At 37.5% G+C, this 23,028-nt stretch overlaps 1 protein-coding gene across 10 annotated transcripts in view; it reads left to right on the forward strand.

Annotated features, from left to right (window-relative positions):
- Window positions 1-23,028, forward strand: part of EVI5 (ecotropic viral integration site 5) — an 88,397-nt gene that overhangs the window by 42,726 nt on the left and 22,643 nt on the right. For 7 of the 10 annotated variants that reach the window (XM_026116439.2, XM_026116443.2, XM_064515913.1 and 4 more), the window contains 4 exons: window positions 490-648; window positions 2,374-2,520; window positions 8,996-9,091; window positions 20,804-20,899. In XM_026116439.2, coding sequence (XP_025972224.1) covers window positions 490-648; window positions 2,374-2,520; window positions 8,996-9,091; window positions 20,804-20,899 — 498 coding nt within the window. Of the gene's footprint in view, window positions 1-489; window positions 649-2,373; window positions 2,521-8,995; window positions 9,092-14,625; window positions 14,767-14,940; window positions 15,041-20,574; window positions 20,704-20,803; window positions 20,900-23,028 lie in introns of those variants that run through there. The other 3 variants (XR_010390198.1, XR_010390199.1, XM_026116441.2) reach the window with 3 other exon arrangements.

The following is a 23,028-nucleotide window of genomic DNA, read 5'->3' on the forward strand; positions in this document are numbered from 1 at the left end:
ATGTCAAGTAGAAACTGGTGTTTGGGGATCAAGCCTATCAGGAGAGAAAATCTTAAAATGAAGTTGCCACAAGAAACTTCACTTTGAAACTATTTTAGAAATTGATTGCAAGTTGTTATAGGTGGCAGAAAGGCCCGTGTTACCAACTAACCATTCTGGTAGAAAGGAAGTACCTGATCAGAAAACGAAAGTAGGCTCCTACTTCAGTGAATGTTAAGGGCTAAAAATAAGCAAGATTGTCCATCAGGGTATGCTTGCAATTCACCGACTCTCTGCAGCTGGCATCTCCTGTCTTCAGCTTCTTGTTTCTCAGTTCTTAATAATGGTAAATTTGCATGGATTTCTAGTTTTTATGGTGAATAGTAACACTATAGCGATGTAACCCGTATAACTGAGATACCAAAGAGATCTCTGAAGCAAATTGTTATCCTAATTTAAATTAGTGAACACTGGGAAAGATCAGGTTTATCAAGTGATATGTTATTTTAGCGTCATCTAGCTCGCACAACTGGAAGATGGAAAGATCCTCCCAGAAAAAACACAGTGAATGAACTACAGGATGAGCTCATGACAGTCCGACTGAGAGAAGCAGAAACTCAGGCAGAACTAAGAGAGATCAAACAAAGAATGATGGAGATGGAAACACAGGTATGATATTGAATGTTAGCATGTGTGAATTGAGCTGAATACTGGCAAATTGGATTTCGAATGATAGATGTCAGATGGTCTTTACCATCTGTGTTCATGACTATAGTTTCTAAATGTTTGTTTCTTTATGGTGTTAGAGTAAGAGGGAATCTAGTGCATGCAGTCCAATTTACTTTCCTTTTAGCTACTTGCGGGACTAAGCTTCCTGAATTTCTCATTTATACTAATCAGTAAACCCGTATGTGTGAATTTTAATTGACCTGTAACTGGTACAGCAACAAAAGTGTGTTTAAGATATTCAGTTTTTCAAACCTTCTGCCTAACTGATTCTGATATAGTAATTCTCATTCTTTAAATGACTGTGTTCTTTCTTCTGGTGAAATTACCTATTCTAGATTATCTACTGAGGACATGAGTCTGGTTACTAAACTGGGGGCTTTCTGCAAGACAGTTTTGTGTTGTCAGTTTTTAGCTGAAGCTTTACCTTTCACCTGTCAGAAAAGGAAAACATGAATTCAGCATTGCCAAGACTTTTACAGAAAAGGCAAAAATAACTTGTCTACCAAGATCTTTTTTTCTGTAACTAGGGAATAAGTTGTTGTTAAGCAAACAAATCCAAAATGGCAGTGTGCTAAAATGGGCAAGTTTATATTACATTACCGAAGTCTCAGCTGAATCACACTGTGCTGCTGGTTAAGAAGGCTTTGTAACAGGCTTTTGAGAAATCTTTCTTTGAAATATGTGCTAAATGTAACTGATATTGAAGGAGACCTGTGCATTCAAAAGGTGCAAAAAAAACCCCAAACCAAAACAAATACTTCACTTGACAGATTTCTTCAGTCCCAGAAACTAGCAGCACCTCCATATGTACTCCCTTGGAGAGAGCTAATTACCTACAAGGCACGTGGTTGATTATTTCTGACAAAGGCAGCACTTTCATCTATGCTAGCTGAACAAAAAGTTTCCTCTTGTCTTAATTTTTTCAATTTTCATTGAAGTGTTAATGCTTTTTCACTAGTGTTAATGTTTCTTCCCCCCCCCCCCGTTAATCGGTGTGGTCGTTTCCGCCGGCAGGGGGCGCCGTTATCCTGCGCTGTGCGTTAGGTGGACGGAAATCTCGGATCTTGGACTCGTTCTTCATGTCAGTGTGTTATGCAGAGTCTTTCCACGCGCTTGTACTGTTTAGCTATCGCTTGAACGAAACGTGGTGGTTTTTATTTCACATACTGGTCTATCCATAGTTTCATACAAAAACCATACATCTTGTATTAACTTACTGATCTCAACTATGGTGCCATGTTTCTGTGGGGAATTCACTGGACAGATGTGCACATGGCTGATGTTTCTGGGATGCCTCAGCTTGTTTCTGTGACTGGGGTGCCAGTTCCCAAATCTTTGACTTTATAGAAGTAAGAGCTTGGAGAGCAGTACGGTGTGGTAGCCCGAGAGCTCACATTCTCACAGTGGATCCTCTGTTGTTTAAGCACACTTTGAATGTGCTGGTTGTAAAACAAATGTGATGCAAACTCTCCTGGTTACATTTAGAAACTGAAAATTCTGAAAACATTCATTGGAAACCTTATGACAAATGATCTGTCAATCCCGTTTAAAAGAAATGCACTTGGATATTCATATATTGGTGCCTTTCCTGTCAGACTTTAGCTAGTAAATTTATATTGAAGATCTTTTCTTAACATTTTTTTTGTTTTTTCTTATAAATGTCAGAGTCAGATCAACAGTAACCACTTACGGAGGGCAGAACAAGAGGTTAGCAACCTACAGGGTAAAGTACAGTATCTTTCTGCACAGAACAAAGGACTTCTTGCTCAGTTGAGTGAAGCAAAACGAAGGCAAGCAGAGATTGAATGCAAGGTAAACAACGTCACAAATAGACTATTTTTGTGCTGAGATATATATGTTTCTAGTCTTGTACACTATGAATAGAATTATGAGTCTTAATCGAGAAGTAAAAATCACAAAAGCAAAACTTGCTTTTACTGATTTGACAATGTCATCTTGAATTTACAATCTCATAAAAAAAACATCTGAGGTTTTGACAGAGCTGCTTCTTTGTGGTCCCACAAAGATAAACTTTTACTTTGAAGTGTGGTTCTACTTAGGAAAGTGTCTGTGTGCGTAGTATATACAAGAGGCACCCTCTTATTCAACAGATTCTCATCACTATGTACTCTGATTTGCTTTAATGGCAGAAGAGGTTCATTACTTCAACCCTGGCTGTTACTGCAGAATTACCCTAGGTACAAAAAAAGGAAATAAAATTAGCATTTGAGTGGAGAGGCATACAGAAGGGAGTGTTAGAGTATTCATTGCCTAACTAACTAATTTTTAAGGGGTTAACCCGAAAAAACTGGACAAAATAGCCTCTTTTATTACTGGCAATGCATGAACGAGAGCCCAGTCTGATGTTTGGATCTCAGATTTATTAATTGATGTTGTTGTAACTAAATCTATAACTAGTCTCTAATAACTTTTCTCTTTGTTATAGTCATATTACATGTGCACAATTTATAAAGGAGTAGTCCTACATGCTTTTTTTTTTAACTTGTATGAAAACTTTCCTGAAACTTAGAGACCTTTGTTTTAAGAAAAGTTAATTGACAAATCGCTACAGATCACTGCAGCTAAGCCATTTTTTGTTAGACACGGAAAACAACTTTGAAACAGAACATAATATTTACTTGCATCTGTTTTTCAAAACATATATGAATAGTATTTTATAAAGACAGCTAAAGAACTGAACAGTTAGTAACTTCTAAATATGATAGTTATTAATATGTTAGAGTACCATAATATGAGATGAATTATCAAACTATCACTTATAAAACTGTAGCTATAAATTGTCAAATTCAAATAATAACTGTATAACAGCACTGGCTTTCAAGTTGTTCATGATCCTATATTAGTCTTTTCCCTTAATGTAATCAAACTTTTTTTATGGGCACTGCTTATGTTTCTGTGCTCATTCATTTAGAGCACAGTTATGTGAGCGTTCTTCTATTTTTTTTCCCCCATATACATGCATTTTACTTGAGATTCCTACACCAAAGAGTACGTTGTCTGTAATTCCATCAAAGGGTTCTGATGACAATATAAACCAAGAGTGTAGCTTGAGTGGTTTATCACTGTCACTAAAGCCTAGAGATGAAATTACATCCATATTAACGTGCATAGTTTTGTTACAATATCACACTCTTCAGTTTTTACAGATTTTCTTAAATTTCTTTTCTCCAAGATAATGCATAAATCTGGCCAGTTGCATTGCATAGTAAACTCTGAACTTGTGTTCATTACCCAAAGCCATAGTGTGTTATTTGTATTTGGCAATTTTTTGGCTGGTTTCCAGTGGTACCTGAATCTAAAGTTCAGTGAAGACAACTTTTACTGATTCATCAATTTCCATCAAAAGCTTTTAGGAAACAGCCCACTGAATCTTAACTATAAGAATTCAGTTGCATTGTTTTTTGTTTACCATAACCACTGGTTTCTTAAGTGTCATTATTTAATGCTGAGATGATTCTTATTAATTTTATTTTTGTAATATTCCTGCTCTTGATATATGTCTTAGTGACATGTTAGTTTTCTTCATTTGATCTGTAACTTTCTTGTTTGATGGCTTTTTGAAACTTAAGATCCTTATTAATCTTTAAGAGATTGAGAAGGTGTAGTCAATATTACTTTGAAGTTCTTATTTTGACTGCAAATGGAATAATGTCTTTAACCCAGAGCCCGAATGAATATATTTGTCTATTCTTACTGGGATATTTTGCATGGGAAGTTATGTTGTAAAATGGGTGAGTGAGGTGTGATAGTAGCACACTGAGCACTAGCCATATTTAAGGGCATTTTTAGAGATTCTCCAGAAGTAGCAGTTGTCAATTTAACCAATGAAGTAGCAATCCTGACTACAGTAACATTAGATTGTGAAGCTTGTTTTGTAATCACTGATGGAAAAAAGATTACAGTTTATATTATAACATCTTTCTCATGCATGTGATATAAAGCGAAATACTACCAATTTGGTGCAAATACACTTCAGATGGAGTTCTAATGTTCAAGTGTGAGCTAAAATACTACATCTTGGAATGAGGCTTAATATAATTGGCTACCGTACTGTTCAAGTACACAAGTTTTATTTGCGAAGTGTATTGAAAGATGAACTTAATTTGCTGAAGAAAGGTAGTTACTAATGTAGTCTTCCCTAGTATTCCCTTTTCTCCTCTCCTTCTAATGTTGTGAGAAGGCATTGTGCTTTTATCCTATTTTTTTCCCTTCCTTGTCCCTCCCCACAACCTAACTTACTTTTGTAGGGGAGGTAGTATGATGAAAAAATTGTTGTGTTTTTTCCTCTCTCCTAAAAGCTGTTCTGTTGTATTTCTAGCCCTTCTAGGTGCCTTCTAATATCCCTTTCTATTTCAAACTCAGGATAATCTGTTGCCAGAACAAGGGAATCCAGTGTCTATTCTGCACCTACTTCATTTATTTGAAACTGGTTTGCCTTAAACCTCTGAAATACTTTTGTAGACACATCTTTCCTCCACATCCTCATTACATTACCTTTTCCGTAAGGATATTGTATTATGTGCACTGTTGTTTGCTGCTTTCAACACTTCAGCTACTGCTGCTGTGATTCCAAAGTAGCAACAGCGAGTTGTCTGTAGCTGGTCTAGAGATGGAAGCTTTTGGGCACAAATCTGAGCAACTGCGGGAAGGAAGAGATGCTCACTAAATTGTATATGAGGGACTGGGAGAAAGAGTTGCAGGGAATGATCGCTTTCAGAAGTGACTAGTGCAGTGTATGTAAGGTAATGCAACCTTCCTGTAAGCCTGGTTAAAAAAAATGGACTGAAGCATTGCACTTGACCAGAGGTATCCAATTTTGGGCCTGATTACTGAAGAACCTGAAGTAGCCTGAGGTTCTGATGTCTTCAAGTGATATTAATTTGCAGGGAATATCATAAAAGTTGGAGATGAGCCACAAGCAGTGAAAACTCTGGTTACATTTCCTTTTTCCAAAGGCATATTCTGTTAGGAGAAAGACTGGCATGTGTTTTTGTTTGTTTGTTTGTTTTTTAAATGGTGAAGCACTCACTGTTGTCTGGCATCACCATGAGATCCTTCCATTCTCAATCTCTCTACCAAAGTTTATTCCAAAAGCAACTCTCGTGCTCCCAAGGACACAGGGTCTAAGGGAAGGTCATTTAAAGCAGAGTAAAACTCTTCATTGAGTAGAGCTTTTAATAGAAAACATGTTAGACATGCATTTTTTAAATAACAGTTCATTAAATTTTCCAGCTTTTTTTATTTTTGAACTTAGTACACACAGTATAGACTTTTTAAACATTACTTTTTCCTCCTCTCTGCTCCCATTTATTTGTAATATTTGAGTTACAAAACTTCAGAGATGCAACTGTGCCTTTTTAGTAGAAACTGAGGAGGTTTCTGATGTTTGTAAACATCATTTAATTCTCTGCAAGACAGGAATACTACAAAACCTATTAAGATAACTCAGTGTAGTATTTTTGGTGAAAGCATGAAGAATCAAATTTCTGTGACCCAAGTTCTGGTGCCCTCTTGGGAGGGCGACTTCTAAAACTTCTAAAAATTAGTAGTACTGAAGAAAAATGAATTATATTGTGGCAAAGCCATTTGTTTCTCAATGTATTTTAAATCATTAGTTGACTTGAAAGTGCTGTTCAGCTCAATCCAAGCAGAAAAGTTTTAGAGGTAAAACATGTAAGATATAACTTGACCTGAAATATGGAGGAATTGTGGGTTAAACTCTGCAGCTGATACAAGTTCATGGTTGAGAAGGTGTTGTGGGAGGGCCAGGGGTCTACAGAAGGCTCTTAAGGGTGGTGTCAGGTGCCTCTTGATGTGTTGAGAAGACATAAGAAAATGGTTACTGTAGTCGATAAAACCAATTCAGCAATGTTGTACGGACTGCATAAGAATACGGTGTCATTTGAAAAAGTATGCTGTACAATATACATAAGTCTTTAAAATGTTCTGTCATTCAAATGGGAGATAACTTAGTACTGACCTTCTAATTGCTTTTTCAAATTTGTGAAAGACTTCAATTTCAAGCTCTTTAAAACGATAATGTATGTGCTAAGCGAGACATGAGAGGATATCAGGAACCTTTGTCCGTCAACAGTTTGTTTGTAAGGGTGCTAATACTGTTTCCCATCCCTCAACTTCTGCCTTCAAATACTGGAAGGATGATTTTTAGCTTAATCTAAGGTTAATGACAAACACTTTTACTTTGGTTATAGAAGAGACTAATTTAGGTTGCTGCCGTCTCCCCACCCCTGCACTACAATAAATGAAGGAAATTGCTGCTTGGAGCTGTTTCAGGTTATTTCACTGTCTGAGAAAAGTGAGATTCTAAAGGAAATGCAAAAACTGAAGCTTGTAGTAAAGAAAAGCATTAAGTTACACTTGTCAAGCCAAAATCTTGTGATATTACTGGCTTTGTTTACGCTAACTGAATTTACAAGAAAAACCAGCGAATCCCACGTCTGCTACATAAAGCATGCTCCAAGTGTGAAGGGCTAGCGTCCACCAGAAGCAGACTCTTGACTTATACCTACAAGCCTAGAAATAGGCTCAGTATCTGTCATTTTACCGAACAGTATTTGCTACCAACCTAGATTTGGCTTGTAGTACAGATAATAGAATTGTCTTATAAATTTATCCTATCTGCTATGTAAATTCCTGAAATAAAGCTACTTAATATGTCACAAATGCAACAACTTTGTATTCAAAACTGATGAAAATAATTTTTTGGGTAATAATTTTTCGGGTAATATCATAGAGTAACATAGACAAATGTCAAAGGTTTTTGTAGCACCAAATATTTTAGAAATTCTCCCCTGCATCTCCCTAAATCTGGCAAGTTTGGTTTTCCCACTCCCATTAGAAGTTGACGTTTTTCCTTTCCACTATTTCAAGTAATCTGAAACCATGTTGTAGTTGTATTTCAGTCACTACAACTTGGCTTGGTACCACTATTTCTGCTTAAAGAGATGTCTCAAAGACTTATTTAGGTTTTCATCTCTCTGCAAATGGCAGCTCCTGTTCAGAAAGGATTAGTACGTGACTTCTGAAGCTTGTCTCTTACTTTAAAAGAAAGCTGAAAAGACTTGAGCAGAAATCTTTTGTAGCAAGTCCCATCTACTGCCTATACATCAACTGTTTTCTGTCACTGATATATACTACATTATGGGTTTTTTACCTGATTGCTGCTTCTACCGCGAGCACTTTCAGACTTTCTTGAAACACAGCACTAATCTTTCAAGCAATAGTTATGTTTAGAAGAATTAAAAATGTAGAACAGAAGATTTCTATTTTTCCCCCAGCCTTGCCTTTCTTCCCATATCAACTTCCATGGTAGTTACTGAGAACGTGCCTTTAGCTAGCTCCGTTTCAGTGATAAAGCATCAGTGCCATCGGGTGCAGCGCTGACGCTAACAGTGCTGTTTGCAGAGTTGCACCGTCTGTGTGCGCTACGAGCAAGTGTGCCTGAGCCCAGGCTGCCGCTTCCACAGAGGAACGTGTGCTCCGGCTGAAAGTAAAGTCATGCTGACTTGGTATCTGTAACTCTTCCCTCGGTAGCACTGCCGAGCTGGTGGTGATATAACTTCAGTCATTCGGGAGTCTTGAGGAATTGCCTCGCAGAACAGAAATAAAGAAATGTCCTCCTATGTCTTGCCCAAACTCAAATGAATATCACTGAACTGTCTGTCACCGGGACTCTGGTTGTAGGTTATGGGCATTCGAATTTTATCCTAAACTATCCTTCACGTCTTTGTGCTATCACTAAGATAGCTGGATGGCAATGATGATTTCGGGTTTTTTTTGAAGGGGGGAGTCAGCAGAGAGTGAAATAAGTCACTTTTTGTGTAGCCTTTAATTCTGTTTCTTTATAAACAAACTCAAAAGCTGAAGAACGAGCAGATCTTTTTACCATGTTGACACTTAAGTGTCAACAGTGTCTCCTTAAGTGTTTACAATATGATGTTTCTGGAAGACAAGACATGTATGGCGTGGACCTGGAAATTGGTTACATCGCATGTTTTCAAAATTACATCAATATTAATGAGGTGGATATAGCTTAGAATTGTTATTAGATGATTATGTAATCATAAGGGTTAAAACTAAATTAGGGTGTTTTCTTAGAGTAATGCCTTATCAACAGCTATGATACTTCAGCAGTGTATTTTAAGTTATATTGCTTGCTTGCACGGTTCTGGGTGAAAGCGGTGTCCAGTCTGTACGCAGCTGAAAGCAACAATATTTGTTAGCTTTAATCTATCAATTCTTTCAGAGCAAAGAAGAAGTGATGGCAGCAAGGCTCCGTGAGGCAGACCGCATTGCAGCTGTGGCTGAGCTCCAGCAGCATATTGCTGAATTAGAAATCCAGGTAACAAGTGATGGCATTAAATGTATAATTTGATTAGTTTTTATACTTTATTTTATTTTTTCCTTCCTCTGCTTCCTTTCCTTTTCAACCTCCTTTGAACACAAGGCACTGCTTCGCAAAGTGGGATAATGCTATCTTGCTGCATGTGCCCTTTTATAAACAAAGGCCTGAAATCTGCCTCACGAGCGTCCTTCTGAGCTGGTAGCTGTTGCTTCTGTACGAGTGCCACACAACGGGTAACATTCTCTTAAACTGACTTCCATATTTGGTTTTTCTTATGAAATTTTACCAGTTAATATATCAGATCGAAAACCATCCTCTATCCAAAAAGCCAATTTTGATTCCAGCAACCATTGCCTTGCCTGCTGGAGGATTTGTTGTAAACTCTTACTACTTTTATCTGAATCCTGAAAGCAGAAATTCTATTTAGTGCTACCATGTCACTGGAGTATGTGAAGATGCATCCTTTGGCCCCTGCGCTGTTTGTTATACTTTCAGTTCCTTTTAAAGCTCCCATTCTACCGTGAGCTCACTGCTCCCTTGCTCTGAGAATCATGAATGACTTCTGTTTTCTTTATTTTTGGGGGCTTTGAGAAATCACGTCGTCTTACTGTACTCTGCCCTTCCTTTATTCAGTCACTATTGTTTGATTTAAATTTTGCTTCGTCCATCTATGAAGGATTCTTTTTTTTTAATTCCTCTATGTTATAAGCTACTTACTTTCTGGTTTCTTTTATTTTTAATGGCAATATCTGTGACTGTCTTCCCTCTGAAATTCTGTGTTCAAGATGATGACTTTACTGTATTGTGTCCGAACCTTTTTCCACTATGATTTTTTCCATTACTTAAGTCTTTTTTCATCCCTTCATATGTGGAGTCAGCTTCCTTTTAAACCTGTTGTTTTTTTGTTTTGTTTTTTTTATTCCTACTTAACTTTGGTCACAGTTTTGCTATTAGCATGAGGAAGATGTGCAGTAACGTATTCTCATATTGTCTCTATAATATCAACTTGTGTTGTGTAAATGACTGTGTACAAATAAATTTAATAGAGCTTGCATAAAAAATTCTTCACTTTGAATATTTTTCCTGTAGTGCAGCAGGCACTGAATTTATTGAAAGATAAAGCAATCATTTTAATCGCATAATGCTTAGATAATGCTGTGATCAGTACATTAGAAATACTTAGATAAGTGAAGTAAACATTGCATATGAATCATTTATCTTCTAGCAAGATAACAAGAAAATAGCTGAGTTCAGGTCAATTTCTTACTGATGTGTTAACTTTAAACTTTAAAACCAACATTTTACTAAAAATAATGTGCTTTTGTAGTTCAGAAGGAGCCAGTAGCCTGTTTTGACTTTTTTTCTGTAAAATAGCCTTTAAATGCTGTCTTGCTTCCCTTGTTTGACTAACTTGAGTCTTCATTTTATGAAGTCAAGAATGGTGAATCCCACCATGATCAATGTGTCTTTTGTTTTGTTTTTCCTTCTGATAGCTAGTTATATACTCTATTAGAATTTTGTACTTTGTATTTTTTTTTAACACAAATATGTCTGACTTTGGGTTTTCTTTGGTTTTGACTGATCAGATCATCAGTGCTCAATCATTTTATAGTGCTTTCCTTGTGATCTTTTCACATTTCTGCTTAAGCTATGAGTGCCAGCATTGTATGCAGAATTTAATAATATTCTGCCATGAAGCAGATAAAGATAAGTGCAGGAAGGTAATTTATTTCATGAATCTGGTTTATACATCCAAACATTACACAGTCCCTATTTGTCACGATATTGCACTGTCTCATGTTCAGTTGTTTACTCACATCATCTCTCCTTCCTTTTCACAATCACTACTCTGCATGATGCAATCTCTCATTGTTTTCCGTTTTTCTCATTTTTCTAGGTGGTCTTGTATTTGTCTCCCATTAAAGTGCACTTCAAGTTCGAATCTTTTTGTCGTTCTTAGATGATCACATGTTAATGATTTCTTGATTTCAATCTTTCAGTGAGATTCTTTGTATCCTGCATAATTGAGAACGGCTTTGCTTTCTTAGCTTAGTCTGGAGTATGAAATCATTCTGTAGCCAAGTGGCTCATGTTTCTAATTTAATGAGCTTGCTCTGGTAGATTTTTGTGAACTATTGATCTCAAGTTTATACTAGTCTATTGAAATACAGCTCATGTGGTTGTGAAATACATGGTTGGAGTGTTAACTGCGTACAAACTTTAAGTGGTTTAGCTGAAGTAAAAGTTCCTCTAATGTCAATAACAAGTCTGGAGTGTCAAAAATAAATTGAAATGCTTTTACTGGGCTGTGACAGCTTTTGTGTAAGCTTTTACAAATAAATAGGTATTTTTGACCAGTGTTTTTTGCCAGCAAATATGAAACTTATGATCAAAACTTCCTTTTTGGGTACTCATGCTCAAAGGCCTCTGAAACACCTGCACAAAAAAAAAGTTACAATGGAGATGGAAAGCCTAGCTCCCAAAGGTAGTGAACGGTAAGAACGTGAAGCTGACCTTAGAGCTTAAACAACACCTGCCCTTTAAGGCAACTGGACACGGAGACATAGGGGTGAGATACTGGGTAACTCTGCTGCTGCCTCCCATTCTCTTGCATTCAGCTTGTCACTGTAATGGCTGCGACCTGCTGTGGAGAGCAGAGGGCCTTTTAATCTGGGTTTGCTTTAATGACTTGAAATACAGCCTTTAACACCGTAAAGTTCAGGCAGCCAGTCATGGTGTGTGGGTGTCAGTCTCAAAGTTATTGCACTAAACATGGAGCATCACAAATAGGTCTGCCTGTCATATTGTTTCAGGGTTGATAAGGATGAAGGGAGGAAGTTAACTTACCACATAACCTTCCTTTTTTGAGGGGGATGGTGTTTTTCTAAGAAGCTCTAGGGATTCAGTGCCAGGTCTGCATGGTCCATAGCAATGTTTAACCTAAATTGTGCCGTTTTCTTTTAAATGTTATCGTAGGTGTAGGTGCAAGACACTAGTGTTAAATTTGTAACGTGGAGTATCAGAACTCCCACATAAGAACTGATGTGACATTACATACACAGATGCTAGATTTAAATCACGGTTTCTGGGTCACTTAGTTTTATTTAGTAGTAGTGAGAGAGAAATGGAACATTCAGAAACAGAATAGATAGAATTCTATCATTTAATAGTAGATGTAATTCTCTAACACTGTCAGCTTATTATGAAATCTGGAAGTTATTCTTGTATATTCTGAATGTCATTTTATCTTGTTCGGGCATCTTGATTCTGAGTTTTTAAACCTCTGCCCCAGGTTATTGAAGTGCAAACAATAATCCATTCCATGATAATATTCCTAAGCGAAAGAAATGTAAGAGTCATTCTTTGGTGAAAATAACACAAAACTGAAATATAATTTAACTTGTGCTCTGTATACCTAAGCCCCTGAAATGACAAAAAAAACCCTCAAGTTGTGTATAAACAAAGGTGTGCTCTGTCAGCTTCCCCCTTCCCCCCCCCCCCCCCCAAACATACCAGTTTAGATTATAAAACCCTTGGGAAGGAAACATGACTTGTTAATGAAGTGTTTGGCAGGCTTCTGGGCTTTTAGCAGGGCACTCAAGTAAATGAAAACCATACTAAGGCTGGATTTGGAATGGCAGGGCTGTACCTCTGCGCTGGGGAGAAGCTGTTCTTTTCCAAATGAAGCGTTTCTCAGCGAGGGTGAGCCTCTCCCAAACACGAGCCGTGCTTTGGCCAAACTGTGTGTGCTCTGACCCCTTCTATCCCATCCCTTTATAACAGGCAAAGAGGTGAGAGCCAGGACCAAGGAGTAGGTATCATTTCCCTTTATGTCTATAATCAATCAGCAAAACCCTGAGTTTGTTTCCTCAGGGAATCGAGGAACTGGTCTTCCCTGTTTTTGCCTGAACTGGATGGATATTGTCAAACTGCAACAAGCATGTGCCTTTAACTTCTTGATACCAGCCTTTAAAATCCTGTTGCTCTTAGCTTGTGTATGCCTTCCTAAAGCTGCCAGAAGAGAGTCTACTGAACTTCACTGCACTTTGGCCTGATCCTGCATGGGCAGCCCTCTTGGTCGTTCAGCATTGCTTAAAGCTTCCCTCGCAACAGCTGAAGGAGGGACAGACTAACGGAGAGAGACTTTTGAGAAATCCAGGCAAGGTTAAATAAGTTGCAGTTACAAGCCAGAGTCGATCAACGGGCTGGGGTAGCATGTGCTGAGCCGATGGCAGCCCGGGCAGGCTGAGGAAGCAGAGCTGGGGCAGCGGCAGCCTCTGCGCTGCGTCCTCGTCCCCGGCCCTCGGCTCCTCCGCCGGCTGCTGCCTTGCGGCTGCCCTTGAAGGCTCCCTGCCGCTGCTTCGGGACGGGCAGCCGCACAGCCTGCCTGTGAAGTAGGAAACCGTATTTTTCAGGCCTGAGTAATCTTACAGGGAAAACTGGCTGTCAGAATTCGTTCTTATGTTAGGTTGATCTGGACAGGGGGTAGCATCACTTCCTCCTGGTGTGTTTCCTGGCAGATTCGGAGAATTTTGTCACACTTACCTCTGTCGTTAAGCATGTCAGAGCTCCTTTGAGAACAACTGTAAAGGAAATCCATGATTGTGCTAGTTCTCTCCCCCACAGTTTAAACTTTCAGCACTATTTCTCTAGAATGAAGCCTTTCTATGACCTCTGTTTAATAACTTTTCCAAGTACTGACTGTTGAGTAAAGAAATTGTTTCCATCTTTTCAAATTACAGGAAACTTTTTTTGCTCTTATCAATAGTGGTGTGTGATGTTAGTGATGTGTTTTTTGAAAGTCTAGAATGAGTCACTGTAAAGTCACTGAAAGGACACTAGTTACCGCATTTACCCTTCTGAATAAACTTCATTTACATTTTTAAAGCAGTGTCTTTTGCCACAGAGTAAGTTTAAAAGCTTCCCCTGAAAAGGGATTGAGGCAGATTGTTACCAAGTAAATATTTCTAAGTCAAAAAAGACCTAAATAAGAGTGTGGGGCAAATATCCTTCTCTTTCAACTGTTTTCAGTAAAGCTGATACATGGTGATCTCTCGGGAGCAGCAACTGTCTGGTGTTTCTGGATTTTAGCTACGTACAAAACCAATGGTTTTGTTTGGTACATGTAAAGTCTGCAGATAGTAAATAAATCAAAAACAACTCTAGAAGTTTTATTGTTGTTTAAAATGGGCTATTTTCTTGTTGACATGTATTTCTTTTCTTACTCTGAGCTTCAAGACTGTTAAGAAGACTTTATGCTTGCACTCCTCGGTGCGGGGGGGTGGGGGGGTGAAACACCTGCAACTGCTGTTCAGATGACTTTGATCTCGTCTAACTTGCACGTAGACCTTTCTTGGTTTAGCAGAATGAAAGCAGGCTTAAGGCTTGCCCTGTGTTCCAAGTGTTTTCCAGTGATTTCTGTTTAAACTTATTTTATCATTACTACTATTATAGATGGTTTTTATAGTTCCTATAAGGTAATGTTTAGTAACGGTGTTTCAGTGATTTAACAACCATATTCTCTGAAACAGTCCGTCCCTGCGCTCTTCTGTTGCCAGCTGTGCATCCTGGTCCTGTGCTGACTGAGTTTAGAAGGCCTCCACATCCTCAGTAGTTCGTGATAGACATCAGGTTGATGGGTTTCACAAGGCCAGCTGCTTCCTTTTGTGAAGGTACAAAAAAGCTACTTTTCCCTTAGCCTGACAAAGGAGGAGTCAAGTCTGTGAGACTACAGGCATGAATCTCAACTGATACTTAAATTTTTCCTCATTCTAAGAAGCAAATTTTGGGGGAACAGAGTTCTGTGTATTAAAACAGATTTTTTTCTTTTTTTTCCCCTCTCTCAGGAGCTCTCATTGTAGATGTTGGTATGCAGACAAGTACAGTATCTCTGGTATTTCAGAGCTGGGTGAGGGAGGCGAGATCTCCAAAACTGAAGGGACCTGAGTGAGTTCTGTCTTAGCAGCTGCTGCTTTTGATCTGTAGTGCTGTTTCCTGCACCTCTTCTGCCTATGCTATTCCCTCTCCGTAGGCAGTCTCTTGGGCAGGAGGTTAGATTGGATATTGGCTGCTTAAACTGTTATGTGTACCTTGAGAGAGGTGATACTTGGCCACCAGGATGCTTGTTGATCCTGGCAAGTCCCTGATACATGAATTCCTAACCTTGTTAGTGCTGGTGGAGCTGGGCTGTTGGAAGAGATGGTAAGAGGGGGAGGATTTAGTATTTTTAAATGTAGGGAAATCAAAATGATGGGTCTCAGATGATATCATGTAGCACCAACAAGACATTACATTTCTAGAAACTCTTCTGGAAAGGAGAGGGTAGGCATTGCACTGGTGCCAGTATGCAGAAGCGGTACCCTAGATTATATATAAATTTACTTATTGTAATTTCTATTGTTCTTAGAAAATATGATTCTGATTTTTTAAAAAACAAACTTCCTGGATTCCAGAACTGCCTAGCTTTCATGCTTTTGCTATTTTGATAATACTCACATTTTTTGCTTCTTGATATGTAGTCTAACTTTGTTTATTCGTTTTAAGTTTAAAGTAGCTGTTATTGCCTAGACACCAGGCATTCTTTGTCGTGACATCCTCAGATACCTCAGATTTTCTGTAATAGTGCTCCCCCTCAAAAAAAAAAAAACCCCAAACCCACATCCTATGTATGTAATCTTAGATTTTTAAACCCCTGTGAAGAGAGAGAGAGAGATTACTAATTGCTTATGCTGTGTCCTTTTGAAAGGTGTGATATTCATACCTTAACCTGTTAAATTGTAAGTGGAATCTTAAAGTTCACTTTTGAAGCATTCCAGTTGGTCTGAATGTTTTCTTCAGAAGTACAGAACTACTCAAGAACCAAAAATGTGCAGTATAAAAAAACCCTAAGATTTTCAGCTATTATCATTCAGCCTTACCATTTAAGAGTTGATTAGTTTGTTTTAGCTGTGGAAGACTTGCAGAATGGATCGATGCTAAAAGCATCTGTTTTCTAGTACATGTGTGGCTCAACACCTGAAGCCAGAAGCTAGCAATAGTAACAGAACTGACGAGAAAGGTATAAGGAATATCCTAAATATGGGCTTCAACCTTCCAGCCTGCTGGGATTGCACCATGGAGAGTGAAAGCTCCTGTCCTTTGGGTCAACAGTCCTTTGTTGCCCAGTCCCAGGTATCCTTTACCTCAGTAGCTGAGTTTCCATCTGCCATAGCTGTTTCCTAAGCTGAGATGGCTGGGGCCAGACAAGACTTAATCCATGCAAGATTTGTTGTTTTTTCTGTTGCCTGAGTTTAGAAACCTTTTCAGTATATCCTATTGGCCCTTCAGGAGGAGAATGAATTCATCTGCTCTTCAAAGGGTTATGATGCCTGGAAGTGAAATGAAGGCTGGTAGCAGTAGAAAAGGAGGAACGGAAAACATGCTTCTCCAGAGAAGCAAAAGGATGACAGAGGACAAGTAGTTCTTCCTGGAAGAAGGTTATCCTTGGTTGTCCTGCAGTACATTAACAAATTAAGTAAATGCAACAGCCATATCCTGCGAATAGTAGGCTGAAGAGAGAACCTGCAAGAATGTATCAGTGTTGCTATCTAAAGTCCCTAGCTCTTTTTCAGTTTCATTCAGAATTTGTTATACCTTCACTCTTCAGTTTGTCCCACTTTCCTGTAAATTTCAACCTAGCAAATTCCCTCTCCCTCTATTTCAGGTCATGTTTAATTCAGAATCTGAATTGAGAACAAATGGTAACTCTGGTATTAATGTCAGGGTGCCTCATGACTGGGTCAACTTTAAGAGTAAGAATTTGTATCTACATAATACAGTATTATAGTTGACACGGAAAAAGTCGAGCTAAAGCTGCCTGAGGCTTAATAAACTACTAAATGAAACGTGACCATAAATCTGTTGTGCAGTTTTCATCTGTGGGCCAGTAACTGTTTAGAGCATGTGTGTTGACTGTTTTTGGCATACAGATTAGTGCCACACCATGGCTAATGTTATCTAGAATTCTGATGTGTAAGTGGGAATCTAAGCTGCATGGGGGTAGAATTTGAGGTTTGTTTTGCAATAGGGGAGGTATTTACTGTCTCAGAAAGTGCCCATAGTGACAATATTCTTGAGACTCTAGGATGGTATTAAGATCACTTGATAAAAATACTAAGAAATAGATTTGTACAATAATCAGGAAATAATGTACTGTATAACCTAGTGTAGGTTGAGAAGCAAATCTAGAACTACAGTAATTTGGGAGAAAGTCTTCTGTGTGACACACCAAAAATAATAGAAAAAGATGTTTATATTGGTTTCTGTAATGGTAAAAGGAACTGCACATGCTGAAGTATTTTTCTGCTAACAGCTTTTCTTTTTGTTTTGATGCCTATCAAGCTGCCTTAATGAGAAACTAGTGTAGAAGAAAGTTCCTACCAAATTTGTCCATCGCATTTAAATTTGCCTTTGAATGACAAATGCTTATTTATCAAAAGCTGGAAGCTGCTAGAAATTAATTTTAGCTTAATGCAATTATGTAACATGATTGGAAAGTGAAACAATTCCTCAGGTAATAGAAATATTTTTTTCTACTTGCGTGGAAAGCTATCCTCATGCCTTTCAAGAATATTTGTTATCTTACAGATTATTTTCTTAGTCAGATTAAACTATTTTTTATAGAATGTGTGTTTTGGTTCATTTGAAAGATGTAAAATTTAAGCTGTTGACAGGTGTTTTATAGAATAAACAGTAGTTTTAGTAAGAATTAAAAAAGGTTTTAATGCTGTAGTCTTATTAATGCCTGCACATTTTCCAGTCAGCTGCTACTGTACCTGCATTGAGTGTCTTAACTAAGTTAATGATGTAAACAACCAGCTTATATTGATAAACTGTTTTTAAAATGCCAGAGTATTTACCTGTGTTGTCATCTTGAGCCAAATGAAATACTGTATAGGTTAAAAAAAAAAAAAAAAGTGAAAATGCATCTTTTGTTGCTGTTCATCTCTGAACAGCAGTTAGGAAGAAGGCTCCCATATCTTGTCCTAAAATTTGTAATCTCTTATGGCATCCTTCCAGTTTACCCACTGTAGACAGATTTGTAGTAGCTTATAGAACATGGGCTTGTACAGTTAAGAGCTAAATTATCTCATTTTTGTTGCAGCCAGTTAAAAGCGTGAGCTTCTGACCTCTAGTGTTGCAACCAGACTCTTCTTTGAAAAGTGTCTTTGTAGAAAAAGATATTGCCAGGTTCACTGTTTTGTGTTAAATGGTATTTTTTCCAATTGTCAGCTCTACAAAATCCATAAATTCTGAAAGGAAAACTGAAACTTTTCTGCCCTTCACTGATAATAAGGACCATGTAAACCAGACTTATGCCCTACATTCAGCTTCACCTGATTGGAGCTAGTTTGCTCTTTCATGAGGAAATTACATTACAAATTACATTATTACATATTACATTTGTCACGTCTGTTAACTTTATGGTGTTATCGGGAATGAAAAGCGATAAAAACATCCAGCTATAATGGTACAGCATATAATCACCAATATGGAATTCTCATACAGTACAGCACTGCAGGCATGCAGCTTTCAGCCGTTATTGCAGTGATGAACTTCAGCTAGTAAACTGTATTGCTTCTGGTGTTGGTTTGTGCTGACTTAACTTGGGAATGCCTTTTTTATGCCTTCTTGTGCTCCCAGTTCCAATGTAAGTCAGATATTTGCTACATCCATCTTTTAAGAGGGCTATAGCACCTAGGTACTATTTATGGCAGAAACATTGCTTTACTCTTACTCAGTTGATGGTTGCATAGTAATCTGGAATCCATAGAGTAAGAGGCTTAAATAGCAAAGTCAAACCCTTTCAAACAAAAGGAAAGGACTAAAATGAGTATTTCTTCCATATGTTCCTGCTGCCACAAGGGATCAGGTCATTCCATTGTCAGGAATTGTAGCTTGTGACAGCAATGGAGCTTTTTCAATATAGAAATTTAGGCTGTGTTATTTGTAATTTGCAGGTCACGCGTCTTCCGATTTCCCCAATACTAGTCAGCTGTCTTGTAAAGACATGAGTGGTTTTTTTTAACTTATTTATGATAGGAAAGGCTTTGTGTTGTTAATACCTAGCTCTTTGTGAATTTGAGCTACAGGTTGCCTTGGAAACTAGATTCAACATGGAATTACATAGTAAAGGATCTTGTGCCTGTATGTTGTAGATTCTGTGAATTAATACTGAATATGGGAAATTAATTTTTTTTCCTAGTAAAATTGTAATGCCCACTACATTGCCATGGGGGAGGGAAGAGGGAGCCCTGAAAGGATATAAATTGCCTCTAGATTACCAACACTGACAGGAATCTCAAGGTTGTTCTCTTCATGCAGCAAAAGGGTTTGGAAGGAGGTATACTGTCCCTCTCCCTTAGTTCCTAGGATATGTTGAGTCATAGGGTTAATAATTAAGAGAAATGTTTTATATAAACCCTTTATTAATGCTTGTTGCCTTGTGTTTTGAAGAACTGTTGATACCCTCTATTTGTTCTACAAGGCACTGGTATTTAAATTCTGCTCGCAAATGACTGACATCCTTTGGACTGGCCTGTTGTTGAGATTTATTGCTTGTTTCCCTCAAGTATAAATAGAAATTCAGCAAAACGAGTAACAGCTTAGAAAAAAAAAAAAAAAAAAAAGCCAGACAGTCCCATTATATTTTGATTTCTGTTGGTTTTTTTGGATGTATGTGATTTACAATTAGGGTTAAAGACTTACATAAAAGTTAAATGCGCTTGTGTCCTCTAAAGTTGGTGGTTGCTTTAGAAATAACTTGGTGGAAGAAATGCCATGGTCCTCTAGTACCTAGCAAACTGAAGTCATGGTCTGCCTTCAGGAAAGGGTTCTCCATACAGTCTGGTTATTTAGCTGAGATAAATGAATTTGCCATGAATTTGATTCAGTCACTTTAGGGCTCTCTGTAGAGGCAAGCTGAAAAGTTAGTGTTGCAGGCTTTCAAGTTTGAAGATCTTCAACAACGGATCATCTGTGCTTTGGAGCTGCATCTGGCCAAAAAATGAGACAAATGAGGGAAATCTCACATTCCTCTATCTCCAGCTTTTTTGCTTGCCAGTTTATCTCTGTAGCTGTCATAGTGTTGGTAGTAGGGGACTTCACTTCTGCTCTCTGCAACTGCTACACAATAAATAACACAATACTTCTAAATTAAGTTTTAAACTATAAAAGCTTGTCATGTATGGTGTTCCCCAGTGCATATTCTAAAATGCGAAGAAAGAACCTGTTTCATTTCCTTGTCAGTTGGAGACAGAGGAAAATACCATGTTACTAAATGAAAATCTTACATTGGTGAAAATATGTACACAAAGTTATGTTCCATGTTAGTAGTATGGTCTAGGAGTGCTTTACTAAATTGCACATGCAACCTCTTTTACATTAGTTGTGAATTTTCTTCCACATGTGAAGCTTTGTTAATTCTTCATGCTCCTCCATAGAGTCCTGCCTGTAGCTCTCAACATAGTTTGGAGAGGGTCACCTTGGTCTGAGTTATTGAAGCCTCTAGATACCTGCTGATAACCTCAGCCAGATGAAAAATGCCAGATGGACAGATAGATGGTGAATGTGTGGGTAACTTCTTTTCATGACAAAATATGCAGACAGTTAAAATAAGATTTTAATATTGAATAGCTGTGAATAATTTCAAGTCTTTTTCTGCAAAAACAGAAAGAAGAAGGAAAAATTCAAGGACAGCTTAATAAATCTGATTCTAACCAGTATATCAGAGAGCTAAAAGATCAGATAGCTGAGCTGCATCATGAGGTAAGTGATAAAATTCTGTGTCTGATCACTTGCACCTTTTGTCAGATCTTTTAAGCATAGTAGGTTTTGCTTATCTAGTAGCTATTAGTTTTTTACCTGAATTTGTCAATATAAATTATTTTAAAGGAATTTGATTAAACTAATTCTTATATATGAATCTTGCCATTATATCCTAGGATGTAAGAACAAAATTTGTTTAACTACAGAACTTCTCATTAAAATGAGATTAATTTCTATATTCCAGCTTTTCTCCCCTTAATTTCATGATTTGATCATATGTCATGTTGCATGTACTGCTTTTGGAGCTATATGTATGAAAATAAGCCTGTCTGAGTCTCTATTTGCTACATTTTTTTAAGGCTGATTGAATTAAAAACTAGACTGCATTTGTGTCAGCATGAGACTTTACGTGGAGATTTTTAGTACTTACCGTTGTGAGGATGAATTATATGTGATGGTGTACTGAGATTGCTTAAAAAGAAAAAGGATGCTTGCTTAATGTCAGTTAACAGATTTTAAGTTATAAAAACTGCCAAAACCTTCAACCTATGAAATTTGTCTTCAAACTTCCTTGCTGTAGTAGTTGTAGTAACTTTCTGTTAGTTAAAAAGATCAGAAGGTCATGAAACCAAAATGGCTTATGTAACTACAGTGCTCATTGGCTCATTTCAGTTCATCCTGCTTTGTGAAGAAATGTCTTTACCTAACACCGCACTGAGCGCAAAATGCTCAGTCATCTTTGTATTTTAGACTGCTTCCATATGCCTTCTAATAGACAGTTTTGACAGGGTTGCTTAAAATCATAGCATTATAGAGCAATGCAATCCTAGTAATTTTTGCTGCCTTTTTGCTTTTGTTAAATAATCACATCCTTTAAGTATCGTTTTTTCATAACCATCTTTGTAGATTCAACCTTTTTAGGACCCATCCCTTGAGAATTATAATATAATGGAGGATCTTGGAATGCTTTCTGTGCCCTAGATAAAGGATAGTCTCTAGGGCCATCCATCCAGCACCTTTACCAATCACTAAGCTCACTTAAAAACAAATATAAAATCAATAACTTGCTATTTTCCATTAAAGGACTGTAACTAGCTTGCTTCTTTATGAGAAGGTAAGCTGTTTGTAGAATTCCTGGAAGCCAGGATATTTTGCAAAGACATTATAAGTAACTAAGGAACTGTACTGACTTTTTCTTCTGCCCAGTCAAGCTTAAAAGAGAAACCATCTCTTCCAAAAAATAATGTAGGATTGCTGTTGTAAAGTTGTTGTATAACTTTCTCTATATAAGCATTTGTTATATTCCTGGCTGAGCAACATTAGTTTCATGAAGACACAAACATATGTTTAATGCTTATAACTTAATGTGACTGTGTTGGAATGAAAAGGAGGTTCATTAGCTGACAGAGCAATGATAATTCTGAGTAATACTGGTGGCTTCTAACCAGTTAAGTCTAGACAAGTCTTTATTAGCACTTCTATTTGCTTGAAAGAAAATACCAATTAGGGAGAGTGAGTTTCAACAATAGTAGAATTTGAGTAACTCCATGTAGACGACTATTCCTCTTCCAGAGGTGCTTGTTATGGCTCAATTTATTTCCAAATTAGTTAAGCACTACAGGAACAAAGGTAGCTCATTCCAGGATAGATAGAAACAGTAGGAAGAAACCGTTAAGGTCTATGCTGATATCATCTTTGCTTTATTACAGACTTTGTTAAAGCCTGGAAGTCCTTGCTTACAAATGACTCATTATTTTTATTCTTCACTCTAATGTATCTGCTGTTTATGTCTAGTATTTAAATAAAAGCTTCAGAGGCAAAGTAATACTTCATGCACAATCCTTTATTTTGAGCTTAACCCACTGGGCTGATTTTGAGATAATGTAAGGTTAAACCTGAAATGTATGCCTGTAGTGTTTATGGGTAAGTCAGTTCTAATAGATGATAATTAAAAAGTCTTAGATTAGCATAGTTGCTAAGCAGAGAATTGTGTGCAGTTCTTTCCTGAAAGAGCAAAATCTCAATTTGGCAATAGGAAGAGACAAAAATGTTTGTCCTCAATTGCCGAATGTTAGGATTAATGTACTTCAGCCAGTACCAATTAAATAAACCAGTTTTCAAAATCTGCA

This window comes from Dromaius novaehollandiae, chromosome 8 (genome assembly GCF_036370855.1).
Source record: "Dromaius novaehollandiae isolate bDroNov1 chromosome 8, bDroNov1.hap1, whole genome shotgun sequence".
NCBI classification, from domain to species: domain Eukaryota; kingdom Metazoa; phylum Chordata; class Aves; order Casuariiformes; family Dromaiidae; genus Dromaius; species Dromaius novaehollandiae.